At 38.5% G+C, this 23,211-nt stretch overlaps 2 protein-coding genes across 2 annotated transcripts in view; one reads left to right on the forward strand and one right to left on the reverse strand.

The window, feature by feature from the left end:
* Window positions 1-1,284: 1,284 nt before the first annotated feature.
* On the forward strand, window positions 1,285-15,128 carry znf513a (zinc finger protein 513a). Its single transcript, XM_041805600.1, has 5 exons — window positions 1,285-1,455; window positions 3,671-3,807; window positions 4,971-5,105; window positions 11,547-12,314; window positions 12,617-15,128. The coding sequence occupies exons 2-5, from the start codon at window positions 3,768-3,770 to the stop codon at window positions 13,564-13,566; spliced, it is 1,893 nt and encodes a 630-aa protein (XP_041661534.1). The 5' UTR covers window positions 1,285-1,455; window positions 3,671-3,767; the 3' UTR covers window positions 13,567-15,128.
* Window positions 15,129-16,918: 1,790 nt separating this feature from the next.
* The window catches only part of snx17 (sorting nexin 17), a 41,946-nt gene continuing 35,653 nt past the window's right edge, over window positions 16,919-23,211 (reverse strand). Inside the window, exons 11-15 of the mRNA XM_041804710.1 lie at window positions 21,257-21,385; window positions 21,017-21,094; window positions 19,784-19,858; window positions 19,668-19,709; window positions 16,919-18,983 (exon numbers count right to left, since the gene is read on the reverse strand). Of these exons, the coding sequence (XP_041660644.1) occupies window positions 18,864-18,983; window positions 19,668-19,709; window positions 19,784-19,858; window positions 21,017-21,094; window positions 21,257-21,385 (444 nt within the window). The 3' untranslated portion in view covers window positions 16,919-18,863. The remainder of the gene's footprint in view (window positions 18,984-19,667; window positions 19,710-19,783; window positions 19,859-21,016; window positions 21,095-21,256; window positions 21,386-23,211) is intronic.

Here is a 23,211-nt window from a genome sequence, read left to right on the forward strand (position 1 = left end):
CAAATACGATGAGGTATCCGGTACTGCGCCGCATGCTTTCAGAATAAAAGCCATGAATTAAAACTGTTCAGTAAAGGTGTGAAGACTGATTAGTCACCATAAATACATTCTAAACTTCTAGACAAACCGTGCGTTTATGATCCATATGAAAAGGACAACGCGCAGTTGTATTATTAAAGGTTGAGCACCAGGACATGGGCCTCTGTTACACTGACATGGCATGCTAAATTTGATGTTTATATGTGAAAATATCTGGCAATGCTAATAAAAAAGAAGAAAGGATGAGATCATCTGGCAAGTTTATTAAAGTCTCATACTGTCAAAGGGGCCAAAGGGACAGTGAATATGGCCGTATTGTACTGTACTGTAAATCATTACTATCATAACCTTTTTAAGTTTGATGGATACGGTTTTAAAAAAATGTGAATTACATTTTCAGCTGTCTACTTTTTACTGCTTTCTGTTCTAAAATGATACAGTTTGACTTGTTTCATTGATCTTTAGTGGCCGATAAAGATGCTTTAGCTTAAAAAATATACAGGTCTCTATTAGGGATGCACAGTATATCAAGTATTGTATCTGAATGGGCAGATATTAGCTTAAAAACTGAATTAATGGTAGATATGGAAACTTCTGCCAGTATTTACGACCAATGTTTGACTATAAAAATCCAGCTATAACAGCTGTAATAGAGGTGGAAAGAACAAATAAGTTAGTGGTTTTAGGCTGTTGCTTCAGCTGAAGTCGTTTTCTTTATTTATCATTACTCCTCACACTTGAGTTTTTTAAGGATAGCGTTTTAGGTCTGAACTGCATCTAAATATTGGCATTGACATCAGCCAAATATATGAAATCATGGTATGAATATCGGCAAAACAATATTGTGCATCCCTACTCTCCGTCATATTTCAAACAAAGAGTTACTGTAAGAAAATCAGAACACAGCTCAATGCAGTTTCATCTGATATTCTCTACTATTATACTTAAGTTTTTCCTTCTGGTATAATAACTATAATTCACATACATGTTTCCAACACTGTGATGCTACATCCACATTTTTTCAATCAAAGAATGATCCATCAAATTACGATGTAAGAATAAAAAGAATAAATAAAACAAGAATAAGAATAAAAAGAATAAATAAAATAAGAATAAGAATAAAAAAGTCCTTCTATTACTTCTATAATGTGAAGAGAACCAAAAAGAGAGAACGAGCTGCGTTGCTCTTACTTTGAAAGTTTCTCACCGGAAGTCACTTTGTTGTTGCTGCTGTCGTATCTCAGACGAATCAGAAAATCAATTAAGTTATGAAAAATACCATTAATTGCCTTTCTTTGTCGCCGCAGCTCATGAAGAAATGGCGGATCTCCAGACTTTGTACACTTGCGGTGTCTAATGGCTCGTTTACATACGACAGAAACATTGTCAACCGACAGGAATATTTACGTATCTCAGGTAAGTTAGCTCAATAGCTACTCTGCTAATTTAGCCTTTGGCTGTAGGTTAACATGTTTAGCCACGGATAATATTTACTGAAGATGGCAGTTGCCTGTCATTAGCTGTTACGTGTTTACGAGGGCGCGTTGTGTTCTGCCATTCATTAGGTAGCGCAGTTTTGTTTTTTTAAACGTATTTTTTGACATTTCAATCCGTAAGTTACAGTGACAATGTTAGCTAGCTGGATGCTATGTGAGGACATGTTTCAGTTTAAAGTGCTAGCTGGCTCGCTTCATTGCTCTCTATCGGTTTGCAGGACAGGAGCTCATAGGCTAGCAGTTAAGCTTAATAAAATGTAATCCATGTTTACCCTTACTAATATATTAATGACAGGTGCAGGACTTAATATGAACATTTAGAGTAGTTCTATATGAGAAGAACTGCTAAGCTGTAGTTTTCACTGCAGTGGGTTTCCCTGAGTCAGAGTAGATTTAAAAAATAAGATAGACTGCGGTAAGACTGTCTACTTAATCAGTAGCTTGTGACTTGTAGCTTTTGTAGCTTTTATGATGAAGATTTGTATCAGTAAAATGGCTCTGAGGCGACCAGAAAACCTACCCGTGTTATAATATAAGGTTAAAGTAGCCGTTATGATACGTATAGAATATTGTTATTTCTTAGGTGACAACAAATCAGCTGTCTGAAGACTTTTCATTGTGCTACTAAGATTAAGTATTGGTCATTTTCAGCTGTAAGTTAGCTACTTAATATGACAATGTCACAAGTTTTGTTATAACCATTGGCAGGAATTGATGCTTCAAAAATCCATTAAACTAGTGGTTACTTGACAAGACAAAAATCTGTCAATGATCATTGCGAAATTATCACACTGATCATATTTGTAAGAAAATTGAGAGGAGAAGTGATTGGTCCAAGCTTCTCTAATGTGAATAAATAAGGGTATTGAGGGCTTAACATTTGTTTTGCACACCAGCCACTATGGCTAGTAGTTTTTCATTAGCCACATTTTTTTGTTGGAAATAAGGTTATATATGATGAAGGTTGGCATGCTAAAATGTACTTTAACTAAACCCTTTGAAATGTAAATAAAAACTGAGCATCCAGCTTCAAACTATTTTTCTCATCAACCCTGGAGAAAACACAAATTGACCCACAAAGTTTGTGTTCTAAAAGCCGGCACAAATCTAAGTTATTTTTGTTTTACTCCTTTGTCAGGGTTCCTGCAGATCTTTGAAAATGTCTTAAAATGTCTTTATTTGGAAAGTCTTAAAAAGCCTTATTTTTACTTGTGAGAAGTCATGGATGTAGAAGGCACTTTGACTTGGCCGTGTCACTATCCAGTCTTTGTTTTCTAGCTAGGTTTATTTGATTTTAATCTTCTCTTGAATGTATTGTTGCATATAATTAATATCACTCTGTGTTACATCAGTAGGATAGAGGCACTAAATATTCCTGAAATCATTGAACTTTGGTTTTTATGACCAAAAAGAATCATATCAATTGGCATATCATGAAGAGTGCGTTAAATTAGAGAATTCATCTCTAACCGGTGAACTGACAAATCTCACACACCTCTCATTATTTAACATATGCCACACAAGGCTTAGGTCTTTAAAAAGGTCTTAAAGTCTTGAATTTGATCCTTAAAAGTGTGTAGTAACCCTGTTTATGTGCAAACAGCCTCATTGCAATAAGCATCTATCAATGTTGCAGTGTTTACAAAGACGGGAGTTAACAGCTGAGCCCAGTAACAATAAAGTATGTGATGTGTCACATATAAATTCAGCCTGCCAAGGTGGCTAGTGGGAGTCACTTTACTACCTGCCACAGCTGAAATCCACCCGCACTTGGCTGACTGTCAGGCGTTAATGTAAAGCCCTGATGGTACTAATGCTCATTCCTGCTACAGAAACGGATCTCAGTGGATTGTGAAGACAAATCACAAAATAAAATATTGGCAAGCTACTTCATAAATGCCAATGGATGTCACATGTGTCACACCTGGCTCTTATGAAATTATAGGTAGTGTCATACATGTCTAGATATCAGGTGGCAATCATAAAACATCAGGTGATGCTATTCAGGTGAAAATTTTGGATGATGCTCATCAGACTAATAGTTGTAACAACCACCAGTGATGGATGAAAGTATTGCCAACTGACCCAAACTACTCCTTAATGCTTGAGTTCATTTTTTTTCTCTGACTTTACAGAATTGTTGAGTATTATCTATTGGTTGGATGAGAATGAGCTGATGGTTGTGGAAGTCTGCGAGAAGACGCTCCAGAAAAGAGAGAGGCTGACCGGAAGATGCCAAGAAAAAAACAACAGAATCCACAGCCAGTTAAGTGTGAGTACTTCAAACATTTTCAAGTGTGGATAGCTACACTTACTTCTCACAGCTTTATTGTAACAAAGAGAAAAGTTACAGCTTGACAGTTACTTTTATTTTTCCTGCAACCGTCTGTGGTTAGCGTGTGTTCTGTTTCTCTGCTCACATCTGGACACCAGACTTGAGTGTAAAGTGCCTGGGATGTTTTAAATCAATTATACTGACCCTCATCATTCTCTGATTAGTTATACAGTGTAATATGGTATTAGATCCTATGTTAATCAGAATGAAACTGAAATATTATAGAATCACTGAAAGTTGATTCTATAATGTTAACAGACTGCCAATACTTTTTAAGTAGTTACCCTACATGAAGTGCTTATGTTAACAGAAATGAAGGCCCTGTAATTAATCAGAAATTAGCTAAGGCCTTAAAATAACAGTGTCAAGCAGCAACTCTTTATTTATTCTATTTTATCTATCTGATTTGAAATGGGAAACACTGTGTCCCCAATAAATAATCATCATTACTTCAAACACTGTAATGACCAGCAGATGGCAGCATTGATGGTGTTTCTCACAATGGGCTGCTGAGCGTGATGCCCTTGAATTGGCCTCATAGTTTTCTGAACAGTGACAGCTGTGCCATAGTTGTTTGGATGCCATCAAGCTTCAGAGACCAAGAACAAGAATTTCAGGCATCATTAGCTGTGACTGAGGTAAAAGAGCTCCATCTGTCAACTGTTAGCAGTTCACTTTTATATAGAAAATGTTGTTTCACTACAGTAAATTAACCTTTTCTGAAAACTATATATATATGGGACTTTGACATTTTACTGTCACGTTGAAACTAAACTGAAAGTGTTGAACTGAAGGTACTGAGAGCAGTTTTAAATTTGAAAACATAATGCAGCTTGACCAGGAATACTAATCAATATGTGAAGAATCAGGTTGTTTTGATTTTTGATGCAGCCGTAAATATGTTTGGCACAGTGTATTATAGCACCACAGGGTTAAAATCCTCCAAATCTAACTGTAAAATAACTAGTAGCTTTTCAACACTAATGCCTTAAAAGTTTGCCACAATTAGGTACTCTTTCTTGTGCAAATTGTATAAAACTAAAACCGTAAATAGAATTGTTTTCATGTAATGTTGTCTTCTTCTTCCTTTTTCTCTGCAGTGGATTCTGAAGATGGTGTAGCATTTGAAACTCCAGAAAACCTCACCTTAGACACAGACTTCCTTCTAGGACCTGACCTTGAATTTGATGATCCTGATCATGAAAACAAGATTCTAGGCCTGGAAAAGTTTTCAGGTTTGTTTTCAATTTTAAAAATAATCTTATTTAAGCGTTTAAAGTTAAAGTGCTTCAATCCTGGTTAAGTTGGGAACATTAGGTATTATCATTGAAACAGCAGCTACATATATTTGCAGCTAGTTTACAGAAATAAAACATGTGAACAACTGAAGTATCCCTTTTAAAGCTCATAAGTTCCCAGTTTTTTAAAGGATATATGGCAAATAAAAGCTGACTCTGATTCTCCCTGGCAAACTAACTCTAGTTTTTCAACACAAACTCAGTCATTAGTTATGACAGCTGTGATCAGATTTTAATACTAAGCGGTCTTTCATGTTGATCTTCTGGCCTATGACAACCTTTTTAACTTTATGATGAAGAAGGTTGTCTCCTGTGATTACTTCACGATCAAAGCCACAAATTGCAGTTCAAATATGCTTCATTTGCAGTTAGAAGTGTATTTAAAAGGATATCTTCTCATAATTGGAGATGCTTTTTAATGCTAAGACAACACAATGCATAAATAGTGCTGCATTGTTCCTAATTCGGTAAGCTTTGTTTGCATTGACGTTTCAAAAAATGTAGCTGTTGTCCTGATGCTGTGAGGGGCAGGTCATGTGATCTGGGTGGATGGTTGAGGGGACTTTTCTCTCAGCTCTTCAGGACTGTGTGTTGGTAAGTCTAGGGAAGGGGGTCACTATTTTCTGTGTACTGATAACACACTCTTTTAAAATTTTGTATGAGGGGTCTAGCGTGAGTTCTGTTCTTCATGCATTGCTTGGGGTCTTACTTTGTACATGTAAGAATTTCTTACAGAACATGAGGAGCACAGAACTCATTTTTGGCAAAGCTGTATGTGTTGGAAGAGATTTGTTAGAGTTCTTTAAAACATACTGCAGGCATTTCTTGTTGTGGTTGTTGTTAACCTTTCATGCATTCATTCTGATGCAGCTATAGGGAAGTGATTAGAAACTTTGTAAAAGCATTTGCTTTGATAAACATGCTTAGTTGTTTCTGTTTCTATTGTTTGCAGCTGTGCTGCGGGTCAATTTTAAACTGGGACAGAAAAGGCAGTCACAGCTGCAAACAATAGAAACAACATACCATGAAAATTACAAAACAAAAAGAAGAGAAGAATTGATGCTATTGCAGAAAAAGCTGACATTAATACTATAAAAAATCAGATTATCACCGGGGTCATATGTGCTTGCCAGTTCTCTTTTCTTCTTAAACTGGCTTTCATAGAATCCTTACTTTAGTGCCTCTTATTCCTTTGAGAAAAGTAGCACGAGCAACAGTGTATTTTTGCTTTTATACTTCAAGTAAATTTGAGTATTATTTGGACGGCTAGATCGGTGGGTGACCAGAATCTTCTGATTTTCAGTAGTGATTGGTGGTAGGGTGACTGCTCACAAGGGTTTGAGCACTTGCCACTTTGTGCACAGAGCAAAATCGTGGCACTATGGAAAGCCAGTGGTAATGTGGAAATTATGAGTAAGCCTGGTTTATTTTTCTGTGTCGAGTCTATGCTGTAGTGTGAGTAACGCATACTTGTGCGCTGGTTTGTCCACATAGCACTGAGATACTCTGTTCAAACGCTACTCAGCAGTGCGAGCTTCCCAGTCAGGGCCTTTCTGTGCAGAGTTTGCATGTTCTCCTCGTGTATGCATGGGTTCGCTCCAGGTACCTCTGCTTCCTCCCACCACCAAAGACATGCTTGTTAGGTTAATTGATGACTCTAAACTGGCTGTCGGTGTGATTCTGAGCATGCCTGGTTGGTCATCTTCTCAAACAGTGTAAGCGTTAGTACTACTCGTTAGCTTTTGGGCTCTTTGTGGTTGTAATAACAACTAGATGAAATTTGTGTCTCTAACAGCTGTGACGTTTTAAACGTGTTACTCACTTTCTGACTGCATCATATACTTCTTCATAAATTACCATGTAATGTCAGGTGAAGAGGTGGCTATGAGAGTCTTGGATATACACTGAACAAAAATATGAACGCAATACTTTTGATTTTGCTCCCATTTTTCATGAGCTTAACTCAAAGATCTAAGACTTTTTCTGTTTACACAAAAGGACTATTCCTCTCAAATATTGTTCACAAATTTGTCTAAATCTGCGTTTGTGTGCACTTCTCCTTTGCCATCTCACAGATGTGGCATATCAAGATGCTGATTAGACAGCATGATTATTGCACAGGTGTGCCTTAGGCTGGCCACAATAAAAGGCTGCTCTAAAATGTGCAGTTTTCTCACATAGCACAATGCCACAGATGTTGCAAGTTTTGAGGGAGCGTGCAATTGGCATGCTGACTGCAGGAATGTCAACTGGAGCTTTTTCCCGTGAACTGAATGTTCAGTTCTCTACCATAAACCATCTCCAAAGAGAATTTGGCAGTACATCCAACCGGCCTCACAACCGCAGACCACGTGTAACCACACCAGCCTGGGACTTCCACATCCAGCATCTTCACCTCCAAAATTGCCCGGACCGCTGCAGCAACAAACGGTTTGCATAACCAAAGAATTTCTGCACAAATTGTTAGAAACCGTCTCAGGGAAGTTCATCTGCATGCTCGTCGTCCTCATCAGGGTCTCGACCTGACTGAAGTTGTCATCATAACCGACTTGAGTGGGCATGGCGTCATGTGGTTGAACGGTTTGCTGATGCCAACGTTGTGAATCGAGTGGCCCATGTGGCAGTGGGGTTATGGTATGGGCAGGCATATGTTATGAACAACGAACACAGGTTCATTTTATTGATGGCATTTTGAATGCACAGAGATACTGTGACAAGATCCTGAGGCCCATTACTGTGCCATTCATCCACAACCATCACCTCATGTTGCAGCATGATAATGCACAGCCCCATGTTGCAAAGATGTGTACACAATTCCTGGAAGCTGAAAACATCCCAGGACTAGCACGGCCAGCATACTCACCGGACATGTCACCCATTGAGCATGTTTGGATGCTCTGGATCGGCGCATACGAGAGCGTGTTCCAGTTCCTGCCAGTATCCAGCAATTTCGCAAAGCCGTTGAGGAGGAGAAGACCAATATTCCACGGGCCGCAGTCAGCAACCTGATCAACTCTATGCGAAGGAGATGTGTTGCACTGTGTGAGGCAAATGGTGGTCACACCAGATACTGACTGGTTTTCTGACCCCCTGCACCTCCAATACAGTAAAACTGCATATTTTAGAGTGGCCTTTTATTGTGGCCAGTCTAAGGCACACCTGTGCAATAATCATGCTGTCTAATCAGCATCTTGATATGTCACACCTGTGAGATGAGTGGATTATCTTGGCAAAGGAGATGTGCTCACTAACACAGGTTTAGACAAATTTGTGAACAATATTTGAGAGGAATAGTCCTTTTGTGTTCATAGAAAACATCTTAGGTCTTTGAGTTCAGCACATGAAAAATGGGTGCAAAATCAAAAGTGTTGTGTTTATATTTTTGATCAGTGTATTAAAATAGAGATTAGTTTGTGAAATAAAAAGATTTTCAGAACATTCACAAACTAAAGAGAGAAATATTAAGACTGACTGGCTCTGCATCTGCTGTAAAATTTTAGGTCATATCCCATGTCCTCTAACAAGACACAATCATCCTTATTCTTCGCATATTACATAGCTAATAAGGTTAGCAAAACACAGTTCTTTACATCATCTGAGGCCATTACTTCATACTATACTCTCATCCCTCCTTGGTAGAAGGCAGAGGAATAACTATATTTTCCCATTTGAGGTGCGACAGATGATATTCATGTATTTTTCTTTCTGAATTGCTCTTATTGTTGGAATTAGCGTCTTGTAACTATGGAAAATACCAGCACTGGAAGAAACACCCAGATTCACACTAAGTGGCATGAACACTAGGAATAACGTGGATAATTTCTTAATGAAAAAACTCTTTATCAGCCAAAATGTGTATTGCTATGTCAGATAGGGAAAAATTGGAAATTGAAATGGATGAAAAAATGCAATCTGTGCATCTTTAGTATTTTTGTTTAAAGTAGAGTTTATTATTGGTTTGTTTTCATTTAGGATGGGCTATGTTTTTGTTGTTTTCATGGGCTCCTGTACTGCTAGGCCTTAGAAAGCTTTCTGTTTCAATGGCTGGCCTTTCTTGTACATATCAAGCTCATCTCTTTGAGTGTCTCACTGGTTTTTAAAGTTATGGGCATCTTATTCTACATGTTACAAATGTTTCTATTGATTTTACGATGAAGGAAATTGAAGTTGCACACAGCATGAACATTTATTCTGGTTAAATGTACTCTGCAGTTTTATCTGCATTCACTTGGTGAAAGGATGACAGAATCTTCACGCCATGGTTAGCCATCCTTTTTATTTCCCTCCATTAAAACTCTGTAAATATTTTTTAAAAATTATTTGGTGGTTTTGCTACAAAAGGAAGAGTAGACATTCTGGTTTCTTTTGTATCGCAAAGAGGATTTGTAGGCTTATTTCTCAGCCATAAAGAGTGCCCCTCACCCTCTCCCATCTATGTGACAGTAGCAGAAATGAAACTGGCAGCTTATGTATCCCAGCATGCCTCTTTGTCAGTGAGAGTGATCTGAAAAATGGAAAAGTAGAGAAAGGAGCTGAGACGCCATTATTATATAATGGTCATAAAAATAGGACTATTACCATCAAGGACACCATTATAGGAGGGCACGTATTCATCATCATCATCATCAGCAGCAGCAGCCCCTGCTCCTACCACCATTACTGTTTCCCCCTCATCATCATCATCATCATCATCATCATCATCATCATCATCATCTTCCCTCATCATCATTATCATCATCATCAGTTGCAGCCTCACCATTATAGTCATCATCATTATCATTAGGCTGGTAATCATCCACGTGGGGTTTCCAGGGGGCAGATAAAAGGGCAGTGCAGACCTTGCCTTCCTCACATCCTGCCTCAGCGTCTGTAGAGGAAGGAACTTTTCTTTCTGCTCGCTCTCTGTGGTGCAGACTGAAGCCAGAGTGATCAGTGTTTGAAGTCCTGGAGCCTCTCTTCCTCCCCTCGGGGGAAAATGTCTTTGGTTTGTGTCTTTCTTTTGTCTCAAAAACCTTGGATGGCACAACTGCGGGTAAAAGCAGGTAAACTTTCTGGTAGCTCTGCGTGTCAGAAGTTTCTTTGTGAATTTTTCTGTAATGAAATGTCTGTCTTAGCTTAAGTTACTTTACTGTAGATGGTGCTTTTTTGTTCAGCAGGAGCTTTGATTCACTGACTGGAATTTGTTTGAAAAATGTTAAATTGGTTTTATGCCATCAGGTGTTTCACTTTTAAATCACTCTTCATGATGACACATTTTGTTACCAGTTATCCAGATTTTCTTGGAGGAGATTGCTGTCTTCATATCATTTGCTCTGATTATTTCAGGATGCTTTAATGGTTCTGTCTTTTATAGAGAAATTATTTCTTACCAGTTCTTGTTTGTGATATAAAGATGTTAGCTCTCTGACCTGGCAGCAATGAAAGAGTTTTGTCCTGTCGTATATTCAGTCTTTTGAGATAACTTTTCATTAGGGATGCGGAGAGTAGGGATGCACGATATTATTGGTCTGGTATCGGGATTGGCAGATATTAGCTTACAAAGGCAAATATTGGAATCGACAGATATCAAAATTTCTGCCGATATTTACATCCGATATTTTGCCTGTGTATTTCAGCATTTATCAACTGTTGATTTTCTCTATATATACTAATACATTAGTGGAGTTTTAGTCTGAACCAACAGACCTATGTCAGGTGAGGTCTTTTTCTTTATTTATCCTCATGCTTTAAACTTTAATGTGTTTTTAAGGACTACAGTTTGATTCCTTGGTCGTCCTTTAACCTTAAAGTGTCCAAAAGGACTGGAATTATTAGTCCAAAAAGCATATTTAAATATTGGTTTCGATATCTGTATTGGGTAAAATGAATCTGTAAATACCGGATATCGGCAAAAATCCAATATCGTGCAGCCCTAGCGCAGATATATCAGTTTGGCATCGGTGTCTGCTAAAGTTGGCCCTTTTGACAAACATCAACCATCTGCAAACTGTGAACATGAACAGATGTCAGAAGCAGATGTTTATCTGTTATGTAGTAGCAATTTAATTCTGGCATTTAGCACATCTTACAGTTGATTCACAGAAGAAATTCATTATTGGGCAGGAGATGTGACCCAATAGACAAACTCTGATCTGTTTTGTGGTCCCACATAAAATGTCAGCAGTGTGGGTGTGTTACACCAAAAGATGTAATGAAAACATTCATTTTAAATTTCGTAGAAGCCTTTTCCCCCATTTATTAATAAAACTGTCTTTAAAAGTTAACTCTTGATATCAGTTCAGAGAGTGAAAGACTGATTTGGGTCCATACTGTTTTTAGAGATTAGGGTGCTATAAATGGGGAGTGTTTGAAACATTATTCAAATTGTGTCTTGTACAGAAGTAGCTGCAGAGATTGGTTTCTCGGTGTATCCTCTGGCTGATGAGGAGAGCCCTGCCTACAGCCAGCTCAGCATGGAGAGTGAACCAGAAAACTCACATGGCACCACTGACAACGGGAGAGAAGATGAGGGCAGATCATCCCAGTCCGACCCCAGTTTTCCTCCCTACCTGTCCTGCAGAGGCTGCGGTCTGCTACGTGATGAACCTTTAGGACCAGGCATAGACCTGGGGGGTCCGTACTGCCTCAGGTGCTGCAAAGCCTCGAGGGAAGCCAAGAGCACAGACTTTTGCTCACCTTTTGGAAGCATGAGCGGGATTCGCTCAGGGTTGCAGCTGGACAGTGAAGGTGTGGGGAATGGGATGGTTGACAAAGCACTGACAGCTGAGGACAAATTCCCCAAACTGCACTCGTGTCACCTCTGCGGCTTCTCCTCGCGCTACACCAACCACGTGAAGCGCCACATGAAGACGCACAATGGGGAGAAGCCCTATAACTGCCCCCTGTGCACTTACGCTTCAGCCCAGCTGGTGAATCTGCAGAGACACCTGCGCATTCATACTGGGGAGAAACCGTACAAATGTGACAGCTGCACTTTCGCCTGCAGTTCCCTGGGCAATCTCAAGAGGCACCAGCGCATGCATGTGCCCTCTTTGGGGGCGGGACCTGACATGCCACCACAGCGACCCACCAGTGGCCAAAACATGCTGAAGAGGACTGTGAGCGGACAGAGAGTCAATGATGAAGGGACAAGTCCTTCAGCCAAGGGTTTGTATCTTTTCTTTTAGTACTGAGTTTGGCATAATTTGAACGGACAGTTGTTGTTTTGTGTCTTTCCATGTGTCTGCTTTGTTTCACCCAAATGTATCTGTTTCCAACTATCGTACAGCTACTTATAATAATAATTTAAGAGAGATTCCACTTTGATGGATCTGAATAAAGGGATGAAGGGGTTCTGAAAACCTGCTTCAAGTTAAAGCCTTAGTGCTGCTGTTGTCCTGTATATCTGCATTACTCTGTCAGAATTATTTGTATAAATAGGCAATTAATCCCTCTCCTTTTTTGTGAAGTTTCAGAAGTTGTGAGGCCAACTTCAAACCTTAGTCTTGGCACTAAGAACGACTACCTACCAGCCTTTGACAGCTTAAAGGGGGCATCACCACCACCCATACCAGCCTCAAACCCAGCTCCTGGCCACCAGCCTCCACCCTTGCTGGAGAACACAAACAGCAGTGGGGTGACCAGAGGGGGTGTAGCAGACAGCCCCCCCCTCCCCCCTTCACTTTTCCCTTTCACCTGCCGGTTGTGCGCCATTGTCCTGGAGGACGAGGACGGTTCTTCCGCCCAGATTTGTGCCAAGTGCACCCTTGAAATGCTGACTAAAGACTCGTCCTCATCTCCCAACAGCCCTGGTGAGCGCAGCGACAAGGTGTACACCTGTGCTGCCTGCCCCTTCCTCACACACTACCCCAACCACCTGGCACGCCACATGAAGACTCACAGCGGCGAGAAGCCGTACAAGTGCCCACAGTGCGATTACGCCTCAGCCCACTTTGACAACCTCAAGCGGCACCACAGGGTGCACACAGGAGAGAAACCTTACAAGTGCCATTTGTGCGACTACGCCTGCGGGAATCTGGCCAACCTGAAGCGCCACCAGCGCGTGCACTCAGGCTTGAAGCCGTTTCAGTGCGCCGTGTGCAGCTACAGCTGTAACCAGAGCATGAACCTGAAGCGGCACATGCTGCGACACACTGGAGAGAAACCATACAAATGTGCAGAGTGCGGTTACACAACCGGCCACTGGGACAACTACAAGAGGCACCAGAAGAAGCACGGCCTGGCCACGGATGGCTGGGTCAAAGTTCCAACGACAGGCAACGATGAAGAACAAGAAGTGAACAAAGGGATGGGAGTTGGTGGTCAGACTCACCAGAAAGAGACAGGCGGTGATATGCAGTTTATGCCCAGGGAGGGGGGACAGTCCATCCATCCTTGCTACAAACTTGAGATTGTATAAAATAAAACTCAGCAACACTAAGCTACCAGCAACTGGTTTTATTTTAGTTTTTCACAGAGCCTTTATATTGTTTTTAGTGTGTATTGGTCTGTTAGTGTTTGTCGGATGTCTTCAAACGGCTGCTAATTGTTGATTTGTAGAATCTCGCACAATATGAAAACATTTCTTCTGAATATTTTTTATCGTTTTTGAACTAAGAAAAGTTGGTGAGACTGTTTGTGTCAAGAAAAAGGGATTTTGTTTTCATAAAAAGTTGACTGTCTCATTGTTTATGTTACACCACACTAGTGTTTCAAAATATCCCTCTCATATTATGACACATATCCTGCTTTTAGTTCTGACAGAGAACACTACCTAATACACCTCAATAAACGGAACTTGTGCACATTTTGCCTGAACAGTTGAGTTGCACTGTGTAGTTTATTTGATGTTTTATTTTTTAATTGGGAAAGATTAATCCTTTTTTGTGCCAAAAATATCATAAAACCACTTGAATGTTACTTTTTTCCCTGTCCTCTTATTAAATTTCACTGGCTGACCTTTGGTTTTCTTATTGAGGTTATCTTAAAAAAACAATTTAAAGAATATGGTGGCAAGTTTTATAAACTACACAGTGCAGCTTTAAGTAAAGATGGCACCATCTAGGGCCAGTACTGTGCTTTGTTAGCATCAGAGCATTGCTCTGGTAATGGCATGCCTTCAGATTAATTTAATTTTGTATGAACTACTAGCAAAGTGCTGTTTGATAGCACTGGAATTGTCTTACACCAGTCATTGTTTTATAAGTTAGTGACTAAATCTGCAGTGTCTTTAACTGTCATCTTTCCTAAACCCCCTCAGGATTAGAAATTATGATCCAGCACTCTTAAAAAAACAAGAATTTATCATTTTCTCTCAGAGACTGCATGCACAAGCATCTTGAAAGAACCTCCCTGGTCTTGTCTTGGTTTTATGTTAAGAGAAAAAGCACAATAACAAACATACAGATTTGTTGAACGTTTAAGAAAAACTTGTAAAGGGAACAAAAGTGTCAGCATCACTTGTATGTGATTCAGCATGTTGCTAAAGTAACTCCTCCTAACAAACTCGTAGTTTCTACATATCCTTATACTTCAAATCACTAGACCATAAATATGTTCATTTTGGGTCATGTTAAAGGAGAACACCATTGTTTTGGTTACTATTTACTGTGAAATTAGCCCATTCTTGTGTTTTTACTTGAAAAAAAGAAGATGACACATTAGAAAGCATGTGTGTGTAATTGTTTTATTTCAATGTGACTGTAATACACTGCTAGAAGTGCATACTTAGCGTAATATGTAGAGTTTTTTTATTTTGAATGTGTGATGTGTCATTTAGATATGGGGAATTTTAGGGACTGTGATTCCTGTTTACTCTCTTTATAAATTTCTATTATATGCAAATGAGAGATCAGGTTGCCAATTTTACCATGACACAATGGAGAACCCAGTAAATAGTACTGACATCCCCCAAGTGTCCATTTTATGTCTTTATGCAGTGTCTCATAAATGCCTTAAGTGAGGATTTCAAAATAAACAAGTGAAATTCATGCCATTGAATGTCAGCCAACCGACTGAATCTCTTTTTGTTTCTCAAAACCTGAAAAAGCTTCAGTCCACAACTGTGGGTCTTTACAACTGGAAATATTTTTCTCTGACTCACCATGAGGTTGATTTCAAGGCCGACCGATGAAGGGAGGGGGCAGCAAAAACATGGTCAATCCTACTCGGAGCAATTAAAAATAATACATTTTATTTATAACCAGTTACAACTAATTCGTATTCTTGTGACCAATGAGGGCCACCTGGGCACAAGTAATACCTGTCTGACTTACAGGGCCACCAAGAGCCTCAAGGCAGCTGCATCCTTTCTGCGATACTCTGCAGTTACAGTGCCCGATGGCACAATCCTGACAGAGGAGTCAAATAGCAAGGTCTGGCTCCTTAGAGGAGTTTTACTGGGCAGATCTTCCCAGTCGTGAGCTCTAAATGGATGGACCCACCTTTAAGCTGTGATCCACCAGCTGTCGAGGAGACTGGACAGGCGGTGAACAAGCTGAAGGCCAGCAAAGCACCAGATGTAATGCACTGTTTATGAAATGTCAAATTGTAAAGGACAAAGAACTTGCTTGCTTTTTGTCTATTTTGGCCACTTTTTGCCCATTTTGATCCTGTTTTTGCCCTTAAAACCCATTTATGTCACTTTTTTAACCACTTTTGGCCATTTCTGAAACATCTTTTTGCAACCTTTTTGCCTACTCAAGCTTCTTTTTGCCATTTTTTTTTCACCGCTTTTAATCTATTTTTGCAACATCTTTTTGCCACTTTAACTTTTTTTTTTTTTCTTTTTAAAACAATTTTGGCCCATATTTTCCTTTTTGTTTACATTTTTTGCCACTTTTTGCCCAATTCCGCAACATCTTTTTGCAACTTTATGCCTACTTTAGCTGCCTAATGCTGATTTTTGTCTGTTTTGCCACTTTTTGATTCTAGTTTTGCACTTTTCACCCATTTCTGTCACTTTTTATAACCACTTTTTAGTTGTTTTTGCCAATTTCTGCAACTTTTCACGTACTTTCGCTTCTTTCATCCATTTCTTGCTGCATTTAACCCATTTTTGCTACTTTGAGCCTATTTTTGTCAATTATTTTTGCCACCAACCCCATTTTTACCACCTTTCACCCATTATTGCCATTTTCCATCCATTTTTTGTCAATTACAAATTCACTATATTTTCAAAAAAAGCTGTCTCAGTTTCTTATTTTCTGGCATCCTGACAGTGCACATCATGGCCTAGCTATAAAGTCTGACATCACATTTCCATTAGTTTAGTTTGTCAATCCACTTTAACATTACCAATGAAACAGTAATTGTTTTAATAACAGGGATTACAATTTTGAAAGAGGCTTTATTGTACTACAGCATACATAAAGGAAATTTATTTTTTGTTACTTTAATAAGAGTGGTTATTATTCAGGTTAAAAGAAAATATGGTTATCACAGGTTAGCTTCAATGGGCTATGATTTTGCTGACCTCCATGGGCCCCCAGTTTGGCTGGAACCCCAAAAGCTCTCCCCTTTACCCCCCCTTACCCCTCCTTACTTGGAGATAAGGGGTTCTGCTAAATCCAGGATCAAAGTTAACGAAGTTTCTCACAGGAGCTTTAAAAAACATAAAAAATAAAAAGTCTGTACCGCTTCATACATTGTAATTGGTCTCAAGATTGTGATCCCTGAAATTCAACATTTCTAGGTTAAACAAGCCGTTCTGCTGCTTATTTTTAAAGATGAAAACATGACATGGAGCATAAACTGACAACAGAAACACAGGATTAGCTAATTTCAGAGTTTATTGTAGCATCATGACAGCTGTCACTGACCTCACCACTCAAAATGAAACATGGTACAATAAATGAAGTCAATACAATCTTCAAGAAGTCTGACAATTGCTAGAAAGGTGACGCTAATGATAAATGCACTTTAAATTTGGCACCTACAGATTTCTGAACATCCGGGACCTTGTAGCTTCCACATACATGGAATAAAACAGGAAATTAAAAAATGATTTGCAATGTCAGAACACGACATTTCTATTGAGAACATTTCGTTTACAGTTCTGGCTACCAGAGAGAGTAAAGCTGTTGATAGGTTGGCATCAGTTTACATATAGAGGTTTAAAAATACGCTGACTGATATAAAAATGGAATGACAAATCTATAAAAAAAGCAGATATGTTCATTTTGTTGCTCGCTCATTATAAACTTTGTTCTCCAGCACTAGATCGTGATCACATTAGCCCGTTCATCAAAAGCACCCTATCTAAATCCTCTGAGATGATTGGCACAACGTACATCCAAATTACAATGAACTGAAGCTGGGAGGAATGCTCCTACAACACCAGCACTCGCCCCAAAATAAAACAAAGAAAATCAGATGCAAAATTTGTAAACACTTTACATTATAACTAAAAAACTCCTCTACACATTATGTAAACACTGATACATGTTAGTCCATTTAAACTGTGTTCTATACAGCGTAGATTACATTTGATCTATTTGATTACAATAAGCTATTGATGATAAAGTATTAGTAAATGTTCAGAATACTTAATTGCATGTACATAATATAAAAAGTGACATTGTCATAATTTTTATGTTTATTTTGTGCAAAATGCTTTAGTAAACTATAATTTGGCATTTATGAGAAACCTTTAAAAAATTGGTCCTTAAAAAAAATCATAAATGGATTTACAGAGCTCCACACAATGTCCAAAAGTCATGCTCAAGCTTCTACTCAAACATTCACCTCCATCTGTAATACTGTGCAAAATGATGGCTTCAGCAAGTGCAAGGAGCTTGGCCCAATCAACCTTCCATCAAGTTCTGCAAGATTTAGGAAATGCCTGCTGAAAATCGTGCTTACTTTAAGTTTCAGCCAATATCTTGTTGAGTGATACGGTAGCCCATGAGGCAAAAAAAGTAAGAGTTAAGGCATCAGACTATTTCTGAAGGCAGTATGAGTGACTGTGCCTCTAAAAACATGACTGATAATCTGCTGAGACATGTATTGACTTGGCACATGAGTAGCATGACACACACAGGATCACTTACGGTATAAAAACAGGACATTTTGGTTTAAAGCCAAGCCAAATGTTTATCATACATAAAGTTAGCGGTTACTGTGAAAGTCTACAGTTTTCAGATCAATTTTATCACATTCACTGGACTCTGGACCTTTAAAGATCCAGCTCTGCTGTTTATCACTAGTGCCAGGTCAAACTCAACATTTGGCTCTCTAGTTGGGAGGGAACATGCAGCCACTGAGGGAGGTTTCTTCATGTAGTTTAAATATATTTCATTTACTTGTACCTCAAGAATCTAACTGCATTATAGAACTTCACTCATACTGTTGATGACACAGTAATGAATCTAAAGTTAGAAGTTTTCACACCATGATGTACTGAAAGCGCCCCTATTTGAGTACCTGTAGCTTTACATGCTTGTTACTGTATGTGGCCACAAGTTTGACAACACAGGGACAGAGTTTCAATTGAAATGATTGAAGCCAAAATACAAATCACAAGCTTTTAGAGTTGAGAAAGGAATATGGTGAGAGCTTAAGGCAGCAATTTCTCCAGGAAGAAGCTACAATCTCGCAGACTCGGACGCCTGTGTGGTCCGCTCGGCTCGGCTCAGCTCAGCTTGTAATCTTTGTCGTCCCATTTGCTGAGAGCGGAATGAAGGGGGGTGGGGGGGCGGAGGGAAGGAGGGTCGGCGCTTACAGGTCATCGTCCCCGATTCCCTCGAAAGCGTAGTTTCCGTGAAAATCATTGCCACTGATGTCGTTGGCCGAGTTGGAGGCGCTGATTCCTCGGAGGGACACCGAGCTCAGCTTGGTCTTTATGGAATGATCAATAATGTATTAGACACTGGACTAGCAGTGATTTATTAGCATATGTTTAAGTTATGTGACTTCATCACAGATACACTCAGCATCACATAGTAGGAGGCAGGGAGTCCCATGGGTGAATAAGTACTTTCTTTTTCTTTTAGCCTGCAATACTGCAAATTCACAGATTTTAACCTCCAGTGCTAATGTGAGCCAAATGTAATGTTCCACAATGAATCATTACAATTAACTGATGAAGGAGATCATGGCCTAACCAGTAATTCCCAATTATCTTTAACTATCTAGCTGAATCATCTGGTAAGAAATAAAATCACTTTTTCTGTAGATATGATTAATTAAACTCAACCTAATATCAATTTATCCATCTTTACATGGAATATGGAACAAAGTGCTGACACAAACGTTGGGATTTTGGACCAAACAGTTGGACAAAACTTGTCATCCTGCCAGATGACCTGTAGCCCAGAGTTCTCCTACTCAGCTCTGTGGTCTGGTTGAGTAAATATAAAACTACAATATAAATATCCAGATTTTAAAGTTGAAGTGTCATCCAGAAGGCCACACAAAAACTCTACATCATTAGGGTTATAGTCCTGCCGAAGTAAAATTGTGTAGGTGCTGCCCTTGATGCTGACTGTATCTGTAGAATTGTAAAGTCAAAAATCTACTCACTGAGAGTTTGACAATTTGTTCACGGTTCTGGTCAGGAGATTCCTGCAGCAAAAACAACATGAAGGGTTAAAATCATCCAGCAGTCAAAGTTAAAGCATGCTGTTCCCTTTTCTCACCAGTAGAGGGGAGGATTTCACAGCTTGCTGACTGTCTGACCGGTGGATGGAGCCATTGTGTCGTTTTCTCAGCATCTGGAGGAGGATTGAGGAAAGCAGATGAGGCATAAAGACAAAAAAATCTTTAAATTCTCAGGGTTTGTTAAGCTGTGAAATTTGAATTTATTTCAGCAGAATAACTGAATAAACTACTCACTAAAATAAAAGAAAAACTGTCATCAAAAATTTAATTACTGCTAAAAATCATGCAGCAGAACATTTTAATCTGTGGAATTGTTTTTGAAAAATTGCATCTAGTTTCTTGTAATTGTTTGAATTAACACTGCTGTAAACTAACCATTTTTAAAGCTTGCATTCTAATTCTAAATTCTTGCATTTCTAGTGTCAAAAATGAAAACCTTTTAAACTTGAAAATTTCAAGATTATTCTTGTAAATTGCACTTAACACTTTTTAAACTCTGAAATTCTGACTTTGATTTCTTGTAAAATAACGACTTCATAATCTCAAAAATTTAGAAGATATTTTTTCTCCAAAATGGTGACTTTTTTTGCACAAAAACTAACAGATTTTCATTTTTTCATCTTTTAGGTAGGTCCAAATACATTAAGTTTCTACTCATGGTTTAAAAAAATATAAGCATATATCAAATTTTGACGACCTCAGAGTAGAGAGCCCCCAAATTATCTCATCAAAGATGACTTTTAATCCAGCTTTTATTTGCTCAGTTTTATTGACTGAAGACATTTCTTATTCTTTCCCTTAATTATTTTGCAAAAAAATGCCAACACAGAAGGCTGCTCTCTGACCCTGCACACACTGGCGGTACCGGGCATACATGAAAAATAGAACGATTAAAATTAAAAAAAAAAAAAAAAAAAAAAAAAAGATAGGAAACGAAGATTGCATAAAGACATGTCTTAGGCAATGTGCAAAAATATCTAGCTTAGGCAAAATAATATTCACTCTTTCTTTTCCTTTCCAGTCCATAACAAGTTCCTTTTTATGTAGCTTTAATCTACTTAAAGTTCCTTATTTTCTTTCAAAATCAAGTCTTTTTTTCAAAACAGGAAGTCAGCTACCACATTTTAAGATTCAAAAAAAAAAAAAAAAAAAATCCAAAATAATAAAAAAAACAGAGATTGATCTTGATTGAGGGATTCTGAGATTGATTGGAATTATTTTATTTTAAATGTCTGACAGCCCTACTTTACTTAAATTTCCTAAAAACAAACCTTTTTTATGCTTCCACCGGACTTCTTCACCATTAATTCATCCACCATCGACTGGAGGCAGATACTCATCATGATAGCCTAAAAATCACACAAGGAAAATGAATCAAATTTAGGAAATTGCACTGTATCAATTTCAGTTTGATTAATCTCTGATAAGACATTGAAAAAATGCACACGACAAGTTTGAGAGCTATTTTGAGAGCTGCATGTGTGTAGCCCCCACAGTGACTGTCGCTTTACCTGTTGACTTGTGATGGTGACCCACTGCAGACGGTCCTTGCTCATCAGATACTCAAAGGCCAGCTCCAGCTTTACTTCACATTTGGATGAGCTGCAGGGATTTGTTGTGCCGTTTGCTATTGGGACTTGCTGCAGAGACACAAAGATAGACAGTTAGCTGGCATGTGTCTTCTTTTTCGTTTTAGTAAGTATAATAAACTACAAACAATCACCAACAGGCATAACCTCTCTCTTGAACATGGTATTGTGAACTTCATCTATTTTAAGCTTACATGTAAAATCTGTCTTTTGATGTTTCAAAGGAATGACTAAGAAATAGATCTTTAGTAATCAAAAACAAAATACAAGTAGAAGAAAAAGAAAAGCCTGCTATTCAACACCATAACCAGAGGGTTTGTACGGTGGCCCTGGAAGTGCAATGAAAAATTACAAAGTCTAAAACACTTTTACAAAGCCTGATCTAATGTGTATTAACCAAAACATTTTCATATTTCATAAAACACATTTACATTAGCAAAACACTTGTTTATATGACAAAACCAATTTACATTATACAAAACAAATTCACAGAAATTCCAATACAAAATTATAAAGAAAGACTAAAATGCTTTTACAAGACATGGAACAAAATGACAAAATCATAAAGTCTGAAACACTTTTAGAAAAAAATAAATTACATTTCATGAAACAATTTTTTAAAAAGCATTGAAAATGTTAAACTTTTATTTTACAAAGCAAATTTACAAAACAAATTTCTACCAAAATTTCAAGTTTTGTAAAAATGTTTCAGACCTCTTAGTTTATATGGGACTTTGTAAATTTGTTTTAGATTTTGTAAAAATGTTTCAGTCTGTCTAATTTTCATTGGACCTTTTGTACTCTTGTTTTGTTAAATTTAAATTTGTTTATCATTTGTAAAATTATTTTGCTGATGTTAATTTGTTTAATGAAATGTAAACATTTTTGGTTAATGTTATTTGTTCCAAGCTTTGTAAAAATGTTTCAGACTTTATAATTTTGTATTGCACTTCCAGGCCACCATAGCATTTGTGTTGGTTTGCATCTAAGCTGCCATGCATCATCAGTGACAGGCAGCCAAATCTATAGGAGACACATGCTAAAAGATTAATGTGGGTGTGAAGGAAAAAACAACTGTCTAAGAGCAGAATTTCAAATGCCTTCACGAATATGTGAAGTTCAGAGACACACACAAGGCTCCCTGGAGACGAGCCCTCATTCCTCATTAATGGAGCCTCTGCTCCTCACTGAGACTGTTTCCTCTGGGCCAGAGACTTGATGTACCTCCCAAGCTAACCACACAGGCAAAGATAACATGAAGATAAAATACAGACCAACTCAAAGGCCTGACACACACACAACACACACACACACACACACACACACACACACACACACGCCATCTGTTTATACGGGATCTTCCGGATGCAATTTGAGATCAGACTAGGAGGGGGGCTGCAGCGCTGCACCAAATATGATGTTTTGAATAGTGAGTTGGAGAGGAAAGGGCTCATTAAAATGACTCTGACCTCTCAGAATGCGCTCAGGAATTAAACATCCCGCTGGACGGAGAGGGGGCTCAGTCCATAATCAGACAAGCGAAGATGTGTTTTAATTTTAGATGTGCTGCTGTTTCCACATCTCTGTGCAAATTTACTTTAGGAGAATCATAAAAATGTCTGTGATTTACATAATGACTCTGCTGTGCCAATACATCCAAAAGTAAGCTGTTATCCCATCTCCATTTAAATGAGGTCTAGTGACTGTAAATGTTCGTCTGTCAAAGAAGCTAGCTGAGATGATGTGGGTAGAGCTGCGTGCATCGCTCTTCTCAGCTATTCACAGAAGTAAAATAGATTGTAATGCTGTCTCTTTTCAAGATTAACAACTGGTTGGAGGCAGGAAGAAGATGCAGATTCAAGGCAGATGAGCTGTGT

The sequence above is a fragment of the Cheilinus undulatus genome, linkage group 14 (genome assembly GCF_018320785.1).
Source record: "Cheilinus undulatus linkage group 14, ASM1832078v1, whole genome shotgun sequence".
NCBI lineage: Eukaryota > Metazoa > Chordata > Actinopteri > Labriformes > Labridae > Cheilinus > Cheilinus undulatus.

Bases quoted from the DNA above. Each gene is read 5' to 3' on its own strand.
- znf513a (XM_041805600.1), top strand. From the start codon at position 3,768: ATGCCAAGAAAAAAACAACAGAATCCACAGCCAGTTAAGT. The intron at 5,106-11,546 runs GTTTGTTTTCAA...TGTCTTGTACAG, and splicing joins AGGCCTGGAAAAGTTTTCAG to AAGTAGCTGCAGAGATTGGT. The intron at 12,315-12,616 runs GTTTGTATCTTT...TTTTTTGTGAAG, and splicing joins GACAAGTCCTTCAGCCAAGG to TTTCAGAAGTTGTGAGGCCA.